The sequence below is a fragment of the Pristis pectinata genome, chromosome 46 (assembly GCF_009764475.1).
Source record: "Pristis pectinata isolate sPriPec2 chromosome 46, sPriPec2.1.pri, whole genome shotgun sequence".
Classification (NCBI taxonomy): domain Eukaryota; kingdom Metazoa; phylum Chordata; class Chondrichthyes; order Rhinopristiformes; family Pristidae; genus Pristis; species Pristis pectinata.
Window position 1 is genome coordinate 2,403,557 of NC_067449.1, and position 18,690 is coordinate 2,422,246.

Consider the following 18,690-nt stretch of genomic DNA (forward strand, 5'->3'; position numbering starts at 1 on the left):
CCATAAAGAACGAAGTAAACACAGGTAGCTGGCAACATTGACGGACAAAGAGAGTGAATGGTTTGGAGTAGATGGATAGATAGATTAGATTAGATAGATAGATAGATAGATAGATAGATAGATAGATAGATAGATAGATAGATAGATAGATAGATAGATAGATAGATAGATAGATAGATAGATAGATAGATAGATAGATAGATAGATAGATAGATAGATAGATAGATAGATAGATAGATAGATAGATAGACGGACAGACGGACAGATAGATAGATAGATAGATAGATAGATAGATAGATAGATAGATAGATAGATAGATAGATAGATAGATAGACAGACAGACAGACAGACAGACAGACAGACAGACAGACAGACAGACAGACAGACAGACAGACAGACAGACAGATAGACAGATAGATAGACAGATAGATAGATAGATAGATAGATAGATAGATAGATAGATAGATAGATAGATAGATAGATAGATAGATAGATAGATAGATAGATAGATAGATAGATAGATAGATAGATAGATAGATAGATAGATAGATAGATAGATAGATAGATAGATAGATAGATAGATAGATAGATAGATAGATAGATTACATAGATAGATGTTGAGAAACAGAGCGATCTCCGGGTAAAAATGCAGGACCCACACCGTGAATGTTGGAACTACGATAGAGAGATAAGATGTTGGTAGGATGATAGCTAGATAGAGAAATGTATAGGTAGTTAGAAATATAGAGCGAGAAATGGGGAGAGAGACAGATGGGGAGAGAGAGAGACTGTGACTGGCATGGTCAGAGAAACGCGAGGAAGACACAGCGAGAGCGGAGGAGATAGATGAGAAGGTGATGGTCTGACAACCAGTCGGTGAGTGAGGCAGTGGAGAGAAAGCCCAAAGGATATAGAGGAAGGGAAGGGACTGGAGTGGGAAGAAGATAATTCGCTGCTTCCGATTTAAGACACACCTCGATTGAGATTGGCCAACAGAAAAAAGGGGCGTGCTCACTCCTTATAGCACATAACCAAGTTTTACACGGAGATACATTAACGGCGCGTTCGCAGTGAACAGAGTCACCGCTCCTGCTCTCCGCACTTACATTAGTGCGAGAATCAATCCCGAAGAAAAATGTTTCTGTTACTGCGACTGATCCTCTGCTTCCACTGTGAGCGAAAACTTTCATTTGACCTTTCGTTGTTTCTGCCTTCGTTTCCCCTTTCTATTCACTTGCTCTGCCCCTGTACCTCCTGTACTCTCCCTCTCATTTTATCCTCGGCTGTCCTTCCTCTTCTGTTCGCGCTGTCTCTCATCTGCCGCCCCCTCTGAATGCGGCATCCACCCCACTTCAATCCAACTTTGTTCCGTTCTGTACAATTCCTTTTTCTTGCCGTCACCAATGCTCTCGGTCTCCCTGTTTATTCAACTCCTTCCTCCTCCGGTCTTCTTTTCCAGATGCGGCTTCCGTGACGATCCGCCAGACACCGTCTTTCTCCGCATCTCAGGGCAAGGAGGTGTTACTGGAATGTACGGTAGAGGGCGGTAGCAGCAGCAGTTATGACCTGTTCTGGTACAGGCAGTACCCGGGAGAGGGGCTTCAGAACTTGTTTTCCTCGAGTATAGCCGGTTCCGTGCAGCCAGGGGTTTCGGTGGACGGGTTCACCGCCGACAGACCGACTAGCAACGTCTTCAAGCTGAAGTCTCCCAGTCTGTGGGCGAATTCGTCGGCCGTGTATTTCTGCGCCTGGAGGCTTCACGGCGGCTCAGACCGACGGAGGAGCTGAACAAAAACCTCATCGGCTTGAGGGGGCCGTTGCCGTCTGCGAGATAGGATGTGCGTCGGATGTCAATCAAAGAGTGGGAAGTGGCTGTCAGCCAGACGCCGCCTTGCAGCTGCCAATCAGAGTGGGAAGGGGCGGTATCATAGCACCGATCGTTCGGAAGGACTTGCCTGAATATTCGGAGCCGGATTGTCTCTCCCTTTCCTCTTCCTGCCTCTCACAATCTTGAGGGAAATGATCCGTCGAAGGGATATTGGTAGAAATGGGCAGATGATCTGGTTTCCCATTGTGGGATTCCCACGTAAGTTGAGTGTCAGCGATGATTGACAGCCGTTGCGCCTCCCCTTTTACCGACATCAGCTCCCCCTCAGTCCGTGAGGTTTTTGTTCAGCTCCTCCGTCCGCCTGAGTCGCTGTGATCACTCCATGCGCAGAAATACACGGCCGACGAATTCACCTCGAGACCGGAGGACATCAGCTTGAAGACGTCGCTACTGGGTCTCTCTGCGTTAAAACCGTCCACCGCCTTGTTTGGTTCCACGCTTTTGGCTCGTGGAGAGTAAAACAGGTTCTCCAGTCCCTCTCCCGGGTACTGTCTGTACCAGTACATGTAATTAGTAATGGCACTGCTGCCCTCGACGGTACATTCCAGTGACACCTCCTCTCGGCGAGAAACGGAGAATGCCGGGATCTGGTGGATGGTCACCGAGGTCGTATCTGGAGCGGAGACGGTCGGGGAAAGGAAGTGAATAATCGCGGAGACCCGGAGCAATTGGGGAGGGGAGATAGACCGCGCGTAGATGGAAGCAAAGAGGAGGATTGAAGTGGGTGGGTCGAGAGGAAGTCGGAATAGAGAGGGGGGCTGCAGAGAGAGGATAAAGTGAGGACGGGGTGGGGATTGCGGAGACAAAGATGGAAGGAGATTATCCGAGGTAGAGCGAGTGAAGATGAGAGAGAGAGAGAAGGGGTAAAGAAAAGCAAATAAATGGGAAGTTTCACTCACAGTGGAAGCAGAGGATCAGTCGCAGCAACAGAAACATCTTTCTTCACGGTTTATTGTCTCAGTAACGGAAGTGGTGAGTGCAGGTGTGATCAATATATTCACTTGGAATCCGGCGTTGACGCAGCTGTGTGGAAAACATGTTTATAGCCAATAGGCTTTGCACACGCCCCTTTCTTCTATTGACCAATCTTGTTCGGCGTGTGTGTCAATTCCGTTCCGTCGAAATCTCGTCCTGTCTTTCTCTATGTCTCTCGCTCTCTGTCTCTCTCTCTCTGTCTCTGTCTCTGACTCTCTCCCTCTCTCTTTCTCTCTCTGTCACTCTCGCTCTCTTCCTAGTTTCTTCACCATCTCTCCACCCTTTCTCGCCACCCGGTCCCAGAGCTTAACCTTTGCCTAGGCTCTCTCTCTCTCTCTCTCTCTCTCTCTCTCTCTCTCTCTCTCTCTCTCTCTCTCTCTCTCTCTCTCTCTCTCTCTCTCTCTCTCTCTCTCTCTCTCCCTCCCTCCTCTCTATCTATCGATCGATCTCTTCTCTTTCTGTCCGTCTTTCGCTTCGCATCCTTGTTGGCGTTCTCTTGCTTTGACTTGCATTCAAACTGTCTGTCTGATTCTCTCTATCTAGCAATCCATGTGTCCATCTGTCTCCTTTCTTAGATCTTCGTTATTCTATGTGTTTCAATAAACATTTATTGCATTCAATTCTCTAATTCCTGCTCTCTCTATAAACGTCTGCATGACGGTCGTTGTTTGACAGGTAACTCTTTCTTCGTCTAGTTTTTTTCGGCTGCCCTTTACTGCAGAATCATTTCTTGCTTCAACGCTGGTCTTCACTCACTTACTCTCCCTCTCTCTCTCGCAGAAGTTATATCATTCTCCCCTGTCCTTCTCTCAACCGGATTCACTCCTGTGCGATCACTTCCCTGCGTCACCTGCTCTCCTCCTCACCAACTCCGTCGCTGTGCCTCAAACACTAATGTCCCAATGTGAATCACACCGGAACGCAACTGTGGGGCGAGAGAGCCGAATGGAAGATGCAAGGCCGTGGAACTGCAGACTGCGTTAGAGCACCGCAGCCTGACCTCCGTGGTTCCTCCAGTGCCGTTGTCTCTCATCGGTTAGTCTGTTTCTCTCTATCTATCTGTCTCTCTATCTATCTATCTGTCAATCTATCTATCTATCTATCTATCTATCTATCTATCTATCTATCTATCTATCTATCTATCTATCTATCTATCTATCTATCTATCTATCTATCTATCTATCTATCTATCTATCTATCTATCTATCTATCTATCTATCTATCTATCTATCTATCTATCTATCTATCTATCAAATGATCTATACAGATATCTCTCTTTCCTTGTATCTATATCTCGCTTTCATTCTATCTATTTCTCTGTCTGTCCTATCTCGCTATCTGTCTGTCTGTCTATCTATCTGTCTATCAGCATTTCAATCTATCCATCTATCTGTACATCTGTCTGTCAATCTATCGACTTTGGGGAAGCTACATTATTTTTTCTTTAGCCCTGTTTTGGTAATGCAGAATGATTTATTGCTCTCTTACGCTGTCTCCCTCTCTCTCTCTCCCCCACTCTTTTTCTCTAGCTCCCTCCCCACCCCACCCTCTCCCTCTCTCTCTCTCTCCCTCTCTCTCTTTGTGTCTCTCTCCCTCCGGCCTGAGCGCCAGGGAACCGACCGCCTGTTACTGATCCCGCAGGCTCACTGCGGTTCCGTCATGGTTAGAGAGCCTCAGTCCGGACCCGCAAATCACACCACCCCATCAATTAATTAACCGGGCTGGGATACTGTGGGTCGCCACCTGACATCTGGCACCAGCGCTTCCGGTGGCGAATAACCAATGAGAGCTCAGTATTCGGGGCCTGGGTGACAAGACGAACCGCAGTGATCATGACGCAGGGTTCTGAAGTGGAATGAAATTTCACTGCCTTACCTCTGTCCTTCCGCTGCTCTCGGCGCACTGTTCGGTTTTAATGTGATTCGTTCTGAGAGGTTGAGTGTCAGAGACGCAGTGGGGAGGAGGATAGAAAACGGGGGAAAGTGAACTCGCAGGTGTGCGGAGATGGAGAGAAAGAGAGCGAAGCAGAGAGTGAGAGAGAGTGGGGAGGCAGGTTGTTGGAAGTCATTCTGCATGACGGCTCCTTCACGTTCCTTTGAGGTAAAACCAGCGACTGTTTGGACATCTTAAGCAGCTCGCCGTTCATTGGGCGAGGAGACCGTTAACGTCACAGGTCGATCCACTCTAATGACGTGTGCACTGATTGCCACCAGGTGGCAGCACTGGATGAGGTTTCAATGGTGATTGTCCCAGCGACATGTTAAAACGAGGTGTGTGTTCAGTCAGCGACTTCCTTCCTTCCTTCGCTCCTTCCTTCCTGCCCTTCCCGCCCTATGTAGATAGATAGATAAGATACGATAAGATAAGATAGATAAGATAAGATCTTTCTTAGTCACATGTACATGGAAACACACAGTGAAATTCACCTTTTGCGTAGTGATTTTGGGGGGGCAACACGCAACTGTCGCCACGCTTCCGCCGCCAACATAGCATGCCCATAACTTCCTAACCCGTACGTCTTTGCAATGTGGTAGGAAACCGGAGCACCCGGAGGAAACCCATGCAGACATGGGGAGAACTTACAAACTCCTTACAGACAGAGGCCGAATTTGAACCCGGGTCGCTGGCACTATAAGGCATTATGCTAACCACTATGCTACCGTACCTGCCTATGTATCTATCTATAGATAGATAGATAGATAGATAGATAGATAGATAGATAGATAGATAGATAGATAGATAGATAGATAGATAGATAGATAGATAGATAGATAGATAGATAGATAGATAGATAGATAGATAGATAGATAGATAGATAGATAGATAGATAGATAGATAGATAGATGTTGAAGAACAGAGGGATTTCCGGGTAAAAACGCAGGACACACACCGTGAATGTTGGAAGTGTCGAGAGGTGGATAAGTTGGTAGAAACATAGAGAGATAGATAGAGAGATGGATAGTCAGTTAAACAGATAGAGAGAGAAATGGGGAGAGAGATGGAGAGAGCGAGCGACTCCTTGTGGCAAGGTCAGGAGAAGGGACGGTACTGGAGAGAAAAGAGGATAATTCGGTGCTTCCGAATTAACACAGACCTCGATTGAGATTGGCCCACAGAAGAAAGGGGCGTGGCCAATCCTTATAGGCCATAATCATGTTTTACATGGAGATACATAAAGGGCGCGTTCGCAGTGAACACAGTCACCGGTCCGGCACTGCGCTCTTACATTACTGCGAGAATCAATCCCGAAGAAAGATGTTTCTGTTACTGCGACTGATCCTCTGCTTCCACTGTGAGCGAAAACTTTCATTCGTCCTTTCGTTGTTTCTGCCTTCGTTTCCCCTTTCCTTTCACTTGCTCTGCCCCTGTACCTCCTGTACTCTCCCTCTCATGTTATTCGCGACCCCTCTTCCTCTTCTGTTCGCTCTGTCTTCCCTCTACCGTCCCCTCCGAATGACGGCCTCCACCCCACTTCAATCCACTCTTTGTTCCCTTCTGTTCAATTCATTTCTCTTCCCGTCACCAATGCTCTGGATCACCTGTTTCTTAAACTCCTTCCGCCTCCCGTGTTCTTTTGCAGATGCGGGCTCCGTGACCATACGCCAGACTCCGGATTTCTCCGTATCTCAGGGCAAGGAGGTGTTACTGGAATGTACGGTAGAGGGTGGTAGCAGCAGCGGTGATTACCTGTTCTGGTACAGACAATACCCGGGAGAGGGGCTTCAGAACTTGTTTTACTCGAGTATAGTTGGTTCCGAGCATCCAGGTGGCTCGGTGGACGGGTTCACCGCCGACAGACCGAGTAGCAACGTCTTCAAGCTAAAGACTCCCAGTCTGTGGGCGAATTCGTCGGCCGTGTATTTCTGCGCCTGGAGGCTTCACGGCGGCTCAGACCGACGGAGCAGCTGAACAAAAACCTCATGCGTTTGAGGGGGCCGATGCCGTCTTCGAAATAGGATGTGCGTCGTGTGTCAATCAAAGAGTGGGAAGTGGCTGTCAGCCAGGCGCCGCCTTGCAGCTGCCAATCAGAGTGGGAAGGGGCGGTGTCATAGCACCGATCGTTCGGAAGGACTTGCCTGAATATTCGGAGCCGGATTGGCTCTCCCTTCCTCTTCCTGCCTCTCACAATCTTGAGGGAAATGATCCGTCGAAGGGATATTGGTAGAAATGGGCAGATGATCTGGTTTCCCATTGTGGGATTCCCACGTAAGGAGAGTGTCAGCGATGATTGACAGCCGTTGCGCCTCCCCTTTTACCGACATCAGCTCCCCCTCAGTCCGTGAGGTTTTTGTTCAGCTCCTCCGTCCGCCTGAGTCGCTGTGATCACTCCATGCGCAGAAATACACGGCCGACGAATTCACCTCAAGACCGGAGGACATCAGCTTGAAGACGTAGCTACTGGGTCTATCTGCGGTAAAACCGTCCACCTCCCTGTTTGGTTCCACGTTTTTGGCTCGTGTTGAGTAAAACAGGTTCTCCAGGCCCTCTCCTGGGTACTGTCTGTACCAGTACATGTAATTAGTGCTGGTACTGCTTCCCTCGACGGTACATTCCAGTGACACATTCTCGCGGCGAGAAACGGTGAAGGCCGGGATCTGGTGGATGGTCACCGAGGTCGCATCTGGAACGGAGAAGGTCGGGGGAAGGAGTTGAACTATCGCGGCGACCCAGAGCTATGGGGGAAGGGAGAAAGACCGCGCGTAGAGGGAAGCAAAGAGGAGGATTGAAGGGGGGAGGGGGCGGTGGTTGAGAGGAGGTCGGAATGGAGAGGGGGGCTGCAGAGAGAGGATAGAGGACAGGTTTGGTGGGTTCGGAGAGAAGGATAGAAAGAGGCCGAGACTATCGGAGGTAGAGCGACTGAAGGGAAAGTTGAGAGAGAGAGAGAGAGAGAGAGAGAGAGAGAGAGAGAGAGAGAGAGAGAAGGGACAAAGTAAGGCAAATAAATGGGAAGTTTCACTCACAGTGCAAGGAGAGGATCATTCGCAGCAACAGAAACATCTTTCTTCACGGTTTATTGTCTCAGTAACGGAAGTGGCGAGTGCAGGTGTAATGAATCTATTGTCTTGGAACCCGGCGTTGACTCATCTGTGTGGAAAACATGTTTATAGCCAATAGGCTTTGTTCACGCCCCTTTCCTCTATTGACCAATCTTGTTCGACGTGTGTGTCAATTTCTTTCAGACGAATTCTCATCCTCTCGTTCTCTCTCTTTCTCTGTCTCTGTGTCTCGCACTCTCTCTCTCACTGACACACACACACACACGCACGCACACACACGCACACACACTCTCACTCACTCTGTCCCTATCTATCTATCTATCTATCTATCTATCTATCTATCTATCTATCTATCTATCTATCTATCTATCTATCTATCTATCTATCTATCTATCTATCTATCTATCTATCTATCTATCTATTTATATACCTGTATATCTATCTCTCCTCCTTCTGTGTCTTTCGCTTCGCGTTCTTGTTGACGATCTCTTGCTTTGACTTGCATTCACTCTGTCTGTCTGTTTCTCTCTATTCTTCAATCCATATTTCCATCTGTCTCCTTAGATCTGCGGCATTCTGTATGTTTTAATAAACATTTATTGCATTCAATTCTCTAATTCCTGCTCTCTCTATAAACGTCTGCATGGCGTGGTTACTTGGCAGGTAACTCTTTATTCGTCCTGTTTTTCCCTGATGCCTTTATACTGAAGAATGATTTCTTGCTCTCTCTGACGCTCTCCGTCTCTCACTCACTCTCCCTCTCTCTCTCGCAGAAGTTCTGTCATTCTCCCCAGTCCCTCTCTCAACCTAATTCACTCCTGTGTGATCACTTCCCTGCGTCACCTGCTCTCCTCCTCACCAATTCATTCTCTGTGCCTCAAACTCTAATCTCCCAATGTGAATCACACTGGAACGCAACTGTGGGGCGAGAGAGCGGAATGGCAGATGCAAGGCGGTGGAACTGCAGGCCACGTCAGAGCACCGCAGCCTGACCTCCGTGGTTCTTCCCGTGCCCTTGTCTCTCATTGGTTAGTCTATATCTAAATATCGATCGATCGATCTATCTGTCTATCTATCTGTCTATGTATTTCAATCTATCCATCTATCTATACATCTGTCTGTCTATTTATCTGTCTATCTATCTGTCTGTCATCTATCTATCTCTGTATCTATCTATCTACAATCTATCCATCTAGCTATCAGTCTGTGTCCTTTCTTAGATTTATTAAATTCTGTTTTTTACAATAAACCCTTACGCTCTTGAAGTACGAAATTATTCCTCTCTGTCTAATAATCTGAAATACGGTCGATGTTGGGGAAGCTATTTGTTTCTTACGCTCTGTCTCTCTGCCACTCTCTGTCTCTCTCTCTCTCTGTCTCTCTCTCTCTCTCTGTCTCTCTCTCTCTCTCTCTCTCTCTGTGCTTCACGGAACTCGCTGATGCCAGATGTCAGGGGCCGATCCATAGTTCCTCGCCCCGGACAATTAACTTTGCGGAGGAAAGGGATGATTTGCGGGTCAGGGCAGCGGCTCCACAACTACGCCGGTGCTGTGGCGAATAGACCGGATCAGTAACACGCGGTCTGTTCATTGGCGCTTGCGCTGGAGGACTTGAGAGTGAACACGTTTTGTATCTTTCTCTTGGCAGTAAAACATTCAACAAATCCTGATGCTGAACGAGAAAAACGGGTCAAATTTCCTATGCAATCTGCATCAAAAAATGAACTGCAGAAAACTGGGGAGTGTTGAGGAACAGATGAACCTCAGTGTACAGGGTAGGACACACACACATGGTGAATGGTGATGTGTATGGAGGAACAGAGGGGCCTTGGTGTGCAAGGGTAGGCCCATACACGCCGTGAATGGTGGGGAGTGAGGAAGGACAGACGGAACCCGGGGTACAAGGGTAGGACACACACACCGCGAATGGTGGGGAATGTGGAGGGACAGAGGGACCTCTGTGTATAAGGGTAGAACACACACCGTCAACGGTGGGGAGTGTGGAGGAACAGAGTGACCTCAGTGTACAAGGGTAGGTCACACACACACCGTGACTGTTGGGAGTGTCAATACAGAGAGAAAATGTTGGTAGACAGATAGAGAGATAGATAGAGAGATGCACCGGCAGTTATATAGATAGAGAGAAATGGGGAGAGAGAGTGACTGCTAGTGGCAAGGTCAGGAGAGCGCGAGGCAGACACAGCGAGAGAGAAGGAGGCAAAAGAGAAGCTGAGGGGATGACATGCATTCGGCGAGTGAGGGAGTGGAGAAGCCCAGAGATGGCCCAGAAGATGAAGAGGAAGAGAAAGAAATGAAGAGAGAGAGAGAGGGTGGGGAAGATAATTCGTTGGATACCAATTAACACAAACCTCGACTGAGATTGGTTAATAGAAAAAGGAAGGTGGCCAATCCTTGCCACCCATAACCATGTTTTGCACAGAGATACGTAAAGGGCGGGTTGATCTGAATAGACATCGCTCCTGTACTCAACACTTTCATTACTGAGGGGATAAACTTTGAGGAAAGATGCTACTGTTACTGCAACTGATCCTCGGCTTTCACTGTGGGTAATATTTACCCTTTCTTTCTTTTCTCATCTCTTGATTTCTTCTTTCCGTTCACTTACTCCTCCGATATTCTCCGTCTCATTCCATATTTGCCTCCGCTTCCTCCCGACCTCACACTATCTTCTCCATGCAGCCACCTCTACATTCCGACCTCCTCTCGACCTTCCCTCACTTGAATCCGCTTCTTTATTTCCTTCTATACACAGCTTTTTTTCTCCCTATCCCCATTGCACCGGGTCTCCGTGTTTATTCACCGCACTCCCCCCTCCCCTCTCTTTTCCAGATACGAAATCGGTGACCATCCACCAGACTCCGGCTTTCTCCGCATCTCCCAGCTAGAAGGTGTTCCTGGAATGTACGGCAGAGGGCGGTAGTAGCAGCGGCATTAACATGTTCTGGTACAGGCAGTACCCGGGAGAGGCGCTTCAGAACTTGTTTTACTCGCCCATTGCCAAAAGCGTGCAGCCAGACGGCTCGGTTGACGGTTTTACCGCCGAGAGACCGCTCAGCAACGTCTTCAGTCTGAAGTCCTCCCAGCTGGCGGCGGATCCGTCGGCCGTGTATTTCTGCGCCTGGAGTCTTCACGGCGACTCAGACCGACGGCGGAGCTGAAAAAAAAAACCTCCCAGTCTCGAAGGGGGGAAAGGGGGCGCTGCATTCAACAAGTGCGTCGGCTGTCAATCAAATAGCTGGCAAGGGGCTGACAGGCAGAAGCCGCTGCTTGGCAGCCAATAAAAGGAGTATGGAGGCGGGACTATTGCAATATTCCTGGGGAAGAATTTCCCTGAATAATTCAGGCGGTTTTAGGTTTTCCTTCCTTTTAATGCCTTCCAATTCCTGAGAGAAATGATCCGAGTAACGGATATTGTCATAAATGAGGCAGATGATCCGGTTTCTCACCAAGTTCTTTTAAGGCAAGCATATTTTTCATAGCTTTTCAGGAATGATTCACAACAAACGCGCCTCATCTTGGTTGAGAGCAAAAGTGCAACATTCCCCACCCCTTAGTTCTCTGATTGGCAGCTGCGTCGCGCCGCCTGACTGACGGCCGCTGCCCACGCTCTAATTGACAGCCGACGCTCCTCCTCCTCTGATGGCAGCACCGCCCCCTCCGGCTGTGAAGTTTCTGTTCAGCCCCTCCGTCTCTCAGAGTCGCTGTGATCACGCCAAGCGCGGAAACACAGGGCCGAAAATTCGACCTCTAGGTGTTTGGACGAGGAAGAGCTCGTTGGTCTGCCGTCCCTCTGCCGTGAAACCGTCCACCGATCCCACGGTCTTCGCTACTGCAGAGTAAAACAGGTTCAACATTTATTGCCTTCAGTTCTCTCATTCCTGTGCGCTCTATAAACGTCCGAATGGCGGTCTTTGTTTGACAGGTATCTCTTTATTCGTTTTATTTCCCTGATGCCTTTCTACTGAAGAATGATTTCTTGCTCTCTCTAACTCTTTCCTTTACGCCATTACTATTCCTCTCCCTCTCTCTCTCTCTCTCTCTCGCAGCAGTTCTCTTATTCTCTCCAGTCTGTCTCTCAACCTTATTCACCCCTGTGTAGTCACTTCCCTGCGACACCTGTTCTGCTCCTCACCAACTCCCTCTCTGTGCCTCAAGCTCTCTCTCTCTCCCTCCCTGTCCCTCTCTCTTTTTTTCTCTCTCTCTCTCTCTCTCCTCTCTCTCTCTCTCTCTCTCTCTCTCTCTCTCTCTCTCTCTCTCTCTCTCTCTCTCTCTCTCTCTCTGTTTCTCTCATGTCGATACGTGCCGGCCCAGACCCCACGTGACAGGACAAGGTAGAACGGATGTAGAGTGAGGATCTGACGTCAGAGTTGGGGAGTCTGTCCGTGCGGCGGATGAAGCGCCCGCACTGATGGACAACGGGGCTAAGGAGCCGATGATGTGCGCACGGCGTCTTCAGACGGAGGAAGGTTCAATCCGCTGAGTCGCACTGAAAATATACGTTGAGCCAGGACTGGTGATCTGAGGGAAGGCCGCACACGGCAGCGAAGACCCGGGTTTGAAGAGCTGTGCGCGGATTAACTTCACTCACTTGAAGGCTCAAGAAATCAAAGACGTGAAGTCCGAAAATGTCCCCCGCCTTCATCCTCCGATTGGCAGACGTCCCGCCGCGTCTAACTGACAGCTCCCCTTCACCCTTGCATTGACCGAAGACGTACCTCCTTCTTTGCTGCAAGACACTGTGAGGTTTTTGCACAGTTCCTCCGTCTCTTTGAGTCGCTGTGATCACTCCAGCCGCAGAAATACACGGCCGACGAACTGGCTTCCAGGTGGTTTGACTTCAAGTAGATCTCATTGCTGTTCGGTCTCTCCGCCTTAAAACCGTCCACCGACACCTGTGGCTGCACGTATTTAATTGCCGTAGAGTAAAACAGGTTCTCAAGCCCCATTCCCGGGTACTGTCTGTACCAGAACAACCGATCACCAGCGTTGCTACTACCTTCTATCTTACAATTCAGAGTCACACTCTGACCGGGAGATGCGGAGAAGGCCGGAGTCTGGTGGATTGTCACAGCGGTGGCATCTGGAAAAGAGACGGGAGGGGGAAGGAGGTGAATGAACACAAGAGACCCGGAGCAATGGGGATGGAGTTAAGATGGGCGCATGAAGAGGAGCAAGGGGGGGGGTGGTTGAAGTGGGAAACGCCGAGAGGGAGGTGGGAACGGAGAGGGTGATTGTCGGGGGAAAATAGCGTGAGGATACGAGGGTGCGGAGACAGAGATGGGAAGAGACCCGGATGTTGGAGGAACAGGGGTAGAACAAGTGAAGGGGAACGGGAAAGAGAGAGGTGCAAAGTAAGAAAAATATTCGGTAAGTTTCACTTACGGTGGAAGGAGAGGATCAGTTGCAGTAACAGAAACATCGCCTTTCGCAGTTTCTCTTCTCAAATGAAAGTGGGGCCTATAGGAGCGAGGAATCTATTCGCTTCGATCCCGCTCGGTTAGTATCTCTCTGAAGCACACAGTCAGGGGGCATATGGTTTGGCCGCGCCCTCTTCTTCTTTTAACCAATCTCTAACGGGGTCTGCGTCAGTTCCACTCTTGCTAATTCCCTCCCCCTCTCTCTCTCCGCTTTCATCAGTCACCCTATATCTATCCGACGGTCTCTCCACTCCCCTCTACCACTGATCGACTGGTTGTCATAGTCTTGGCTCAATTTCTCTCCCCTCCCTTGCCCAGGCTTCATCTTCCTCTCTCCGTTTTTCTACGTGGCGTTCTCTGTTCTGTCTGTCCGAATTATCGCTCTCTCTCTATAAAAGTCTGCTTGGCTTTGTATGTTTGGAAATTATCTCGTCATTGTTTTGCTCTTATGGCGGACTTGTGTTGAATAATGAATTGTTGCTCTTTCCACGGTTCCTCTGGGGTCTCTCTCTCTTTCATGCTCTCTCTCCATCTCTCTCTACGTGTCCTTGCTATCATCAAACCCCCTCTCCCTCTGACTCTGAACTAAACTCTCAATGTGAGTCACATTTAAACATAACTGAAAGCATCAACGGATGCAGGCGGGGGAACAGTCTGACCGTCTGTCTATCTATATATCCATCTATCTATCTGTCTGACGGTCTGTCTGTCTGTCTGTCTGTCTGTCTGTCTGTCTGTCTGTCTGTCTGTCTGTCTGTCTGTCTGTCTGTCTATCTATCTATCTATCTATCTATCTATCTATCTATCTATCTATCTATCTATCTATCAACCTATCGATCTATCTATCATATGTCATCCATCTATCCATCATCTATCTATCTACATATTTATCTATCTATCTATAGATCGATCGATCTATCTGTCTGTCTATCTTATGTCGGTGTAGTTCTGTGTGGAACAATGAAAACCAACTGACTTTATCTCCCTAATTCACCCTCTCTCTATGAAAGGCCGCAAGGCGAACTGTGTTTGGAAGTTTCTCGTTACTTCCTTTCTTGTGCTTTATGTTGCAAAATGAATTCTTGTGCTCTCACTCTCTCCAGGACTCTCTACTTTTTTCCTCCCTCTCTCTTTTCTCTCGCCTTCTCTCTCCTTCTCTCTCTCACTCTCTCTCTCTCTCTCTGTCTCGTTTTCCCTGTCACGGTCTCTCTTTCTCTCGCGCTCTCTATCACTTTCCCTCTCTCTCTCGCTCGTTCGCTCTCTCTCCCCACTATCTCTACATTCACGTTCGTGTGCTTGCTTGCAACTGCCTCAAGGTCCGCCTCCCTCTGTGTCTCTAAAGCTCATCTCTTAAAGCGAGAGGCAAGGAAACAACAGATGCAAGGCGGTGGAACTTGATTATGAATCAGGACTCTGCCCCCGGACCTCTGCGGTTCTTCACAGCGTCCGTGTTCGCACGCTGCGCTCTGGTTGGTTACTCAGCAGAGGAGGCTGCGATGCCAGATGTCAGGTGGCGATCCACCGCCTCTTTGGCCCCATCATGAGTTGTGTGTTGGGAGGGGAATACTCTGCGGGTGAAAAGTGGAGGGGGGTCAGGAGGGATGCAATGACAAGATTAAAACTCGTAAATCTTTTCAGCCAATATCTCATTTTTGTTTTGTTTATATTTTTCCTTGTAAGAGATAAGATACAATTTCTTTATCCTGCTCTAAGATCTATCTAACCCTTCCCTCCTGCTCCGAGATCTATCTAACCCTTCCCTCCTGCTCGGAGATCTATCTAACCCTTCCCTCCTGCTATGAGATCTATCTAACCCTTCTCTCCTGCTCTGAGATCTATCTAACCCTTACCCCTGCTCTACCTAACCTTTCCCTCCCACATAGCCATCCATTTCTCTATCATTCATGTGTCTATCTAAGAGTCTCAGAAGTCACTGATGTATCTAACCCCACAACATCTGCCGGCTCTGCATTCCACGCACGCACCACTCTCTTTTTTAAAACACTTTACCCCTGAAATCCCCCTTATATCTTCTTCGAATCACCTCAGAATTATAGCCCCTCATGTTAGCCATTGTCGCCCTGGGAAAAAGTCTCTGACTGTCCACTCGATCTATGCCTCTTGTACACCTCTATCAAGTCACATCTCGTCCTCCTCCTCTCCAAAGAGAAAATCCCCGGCTAGCTCAACCTGTCATCATACGACAGCTGGTATCCCTTCCCCCCTGTTGCAGTTATGTTACAGTGAGAATAAGGTAATATATCTTTATTCGTCAAATGTACATCGAAACGCACAGTGAAATGTACCTTTTTGCGTGGAGTGTTCTGGAGGCAGCCCGCAAGTGTCGCCACGCTATCGGTGCCAACATAGCATGCCCACAACTCCCGAACCAGTAGTCTTTGGAATGTGGGAGGAAACCCACACATGCACGGGGAGAACGTACAAACACTTTACAGACAGCGGCCGGAATTGAACCTGGATCGCTGGCGCTGTGATAGCATTATGCTAACCACGCATGCTCGGAGCTTGCACCTGATTTTATAACAAGCCGAGAGTTTTAACCAAGGAGCAGATTCCAGCAGTGTATGTCAATGGCCATGGATGAGCCAATGAGTGAGTAACGGGCTGTTTCTCCCCTCCAACCAAAGACCTCCTAAATCGGAAGTCAAATTTCATTTGGGCATGGCCAATGTGGTCAAGGATCACTTGAAAATTTCCGCCATTTGAAGCAAATGAGACGGGATGTGTCCATCCAATTGGGAATCACAGATCACCACACATTCAAACACCAGAGGCCATTCTTCCCTCTGGGTTGAAGATCGCTATTCCCAATCCACGCTGTGCGATAGCCCAGGATCAGAAGTTGATGCCTTTGAACAACCGCACTTCACCGGGTATGCCTGGAGGGGCCGAGCGGGCTTAGAGTGCGTTTGGACTATTTACTGTGGAGGGTCATGGCTGTCACGTGACACCATTGACCACATGGTCTAAAGCCACACCACTGTCAATCAAGGTCTAGCTCCACCCACTCAGCGCACACGCTTGACCATTGGCCTTTGTAAACACCTTTGTGCATGACCCTGAGCCATTGGCTTGCTTGAATTACCTGGGCTGGACCACCCAGAACTCCAGCACTATAAAGAATGCCACATGTGCGTTGATCGTTCTCTTTTGATTGCTCCAGGAATCGTGAAACAATGCTGAAGAGACCATTGGTGAGAGTATGCACTTCCATAAGGGTTAGGATTGTCCTGAGTAGATTCCCGGGAGCTTGAGCCGATGCTTGCACTGAGTCAGGAGGTCAGGCATTGCATTGTATCTTCATCATCATTTGTAACCAGCTTGTTGTGTGTGTGTGTGTGTGTGTGTGTGTGTGTGTGTGTGTGTGTGTGTGTGTGTGTGTGTGTGTGTGTGTGAATCTCACCCTTGTTGCGATTTCCCCCACGTTCGTGATCACCTGTGTGCGTCCGTTCACGTTTACCTGTCACGCGTTTGTCTTTGTGAATAAATCACTTTTAACTCCAAAGACTGTGTCCAGAGTCCTTGCCCTTTGAGACCTGAAAGAACTTGTCTTACAACAGGCTATTAATAACGCAAGCTGTAACTTGGGAGGTGAGAGTCCAGGTGAAGTCGAACAGCAGCGGAATCGGAGCACAAACTCACCAATCCATAAATGGGCATAAAACTGAATAAACTCAGCGCCGGACTTTATTCTCTTCGACTGTACTTGCAAAAAAAAATTAAAATAGCAGTGCACGCAGACCAAGAGACGCGTATTTTTTAGTTTAATTTATTTAAATATTTTATTTAATTTATTCAAATGAAAGAAGTGAGGACGGGGCCGTTGGACCGAGACTGGTGATCTGCAGGCAGACTGCACGCAGAAACGTGGAGCCGGGGTTGAAGAATTACCCGCGGGTGAGCTCCCGCCTTTTGAAGTCTCAAGAAAGGAGAGGTATGAAGAGCGGAAGTGCAACATTCCCCGCCTCCTTTTGCTCTCTGATTGGCAGCTGCGCGGCGCCGCCTGACTGACGACTGCTGCTCACGCTCTGATTGACAGCCGAAGCACGTCCTCCTTTGCTGGCGGCAGTGCCCCCCCCCCCCCAGGCTGTGAGGCCTTTGTTCAGCTCCTCCCGTCCCTCTGAGTCGCTGTGACCACTCCAGGCGCAGAAATTCGCGGCCGATGTATTGGCTTCCGGGTGGTTTGACTTCAGGTAGAACACACTGCTGTTCGATCTCTCTGCCGTAATGCCGTTCACCGCTTCCTCTGCCCGCACGTTCTTGGCTACTGCAGAGTAAAACAGGTTCTACAGCCACTTACCCGGGTACTGTCTGTACCAGAATATGTAATTAGTGCTGCTGCTACTGTCTGCGATGGTACATTTCAGTATCAACCCTTTCCCGGAAGATTTTGAGACAGTCAGAGTCTGGCAGATCGTCACCGAGGTGGCATCTGGAGAGACGGGAGGCGGAAGGGGGTGAATAAGCAGGGAGACCCGGAGCAATGGGGGACGGCGCAGGGAGGGAGGGAAGTGGAGGAAGGTCGAGAGGTGGCCGGAAGGGAGGGGGGAGGGTTCTGCAGAGAGAAGGTGTGGAGACACGGATAGAAAAAGACTGAAGCTGTTGGAGATAGAAACATTGAAAACCTACAGCACAATTCAGGCCCTTCGGCCCACAAAGCAACGCCGAACATGTCCCTACCTTAGAAGTTACCAGGCTAACCTATAGATCTCTATTTTTCTAAGCTCCATGTACCTAACCAAAATTCTCTTCAAAGACCCTATCGTATCCGCCTCGACCACCGTTGCCGGAAGCCCATTCCAAGCACTCACCACTCTCTGTAAAAAACTTACCCCTGACATCTCCTCTGTAACTACTCCCCAGCACCTTAAACCTGTGTCCTCTTGTGGCACCATTTCAGCCCACTGTCTATCCACACGATGAATGCCTCCCATCATCTTATACACCTCCATCAGTCCCCTGTCATCCTCCGTCACTCCAAGGAGAAAAGGCCGTTTCCTCAACTTGTTCTCATAAAGCATGCTCCCCAATCCAGCAAGATCCTTATAAATCTCCTCTGCACCCTCTCTGTGGCTTCAACATCCTTCCTGTAGTGAGGAATGTTCCCAGTTAAGGGAAAGGAGAAAGCAACTGAACAGACTACATATGAGGTTCGGTTCACTCACAGTGGAAGTAGAGGATCAGTTGCAGCACCAGGAACATCTTTTTTGGGGGGTTTACTCCCTCAGCGAGGAATCTATTCACTTTCAACCCACCCACGACGTGTCTCTGTGAAGAACGTGGTTGTTGGCAACATGGGTTAGCAACATACCCTTCTACGAGCCAATCCCAATCGAGATGGGTGCCAATACCCCTCTGCCCAATTGCCTATC

The 18,690-nt window shown here is 48.8% G+C and overlaps 3 gene segments (V, D, J or C); 1 reads left to right on the forward strand and 2 right to left on the reverse strand.

The window, feature by feature from the left end:
• Positions 1 to 2,172: 2,172 nt before the first annotated feature.
• On the reverse strand, positions 2,173 to 4,697 carry LOC127566833 (T cell receptor beta variable 30-like). The segment is given in 2 exon segments: positions 2,173 to 2,501; positions 4,607 to 4,697. Coding segments are annotated over 2 exon segments (420 nt in total).
• A 1,319-nt stretch (positions 4,698 to 6,016) lies between these two features.
• On the forward strand, positions 6,017 to 6,772 carry LOC127566834 (T cell receptor beta variable 30-like). The segment is given in 2 exon segments: positions 6,017 to 6,155; positions 6,444 to 6,772. Coding segments are annotated over 2 exon segments (468 nt in total).
• A 383-nt stretch (positions 6,773 to 7,155) lies between these two features.
• Positions 7,156 to 7,861, reverse strand: LOC127566835 (T cell receptor beta variable 30-like). The segment is given in 2 exon segments: positions 7,156 to 7,484; positions 7,825 to 7,861. Coding segments are annotated over 2 exon segments (366 nt in total).
• Positions 7,862 to 18,690: the final 10,829 nt, after the last annotated feature.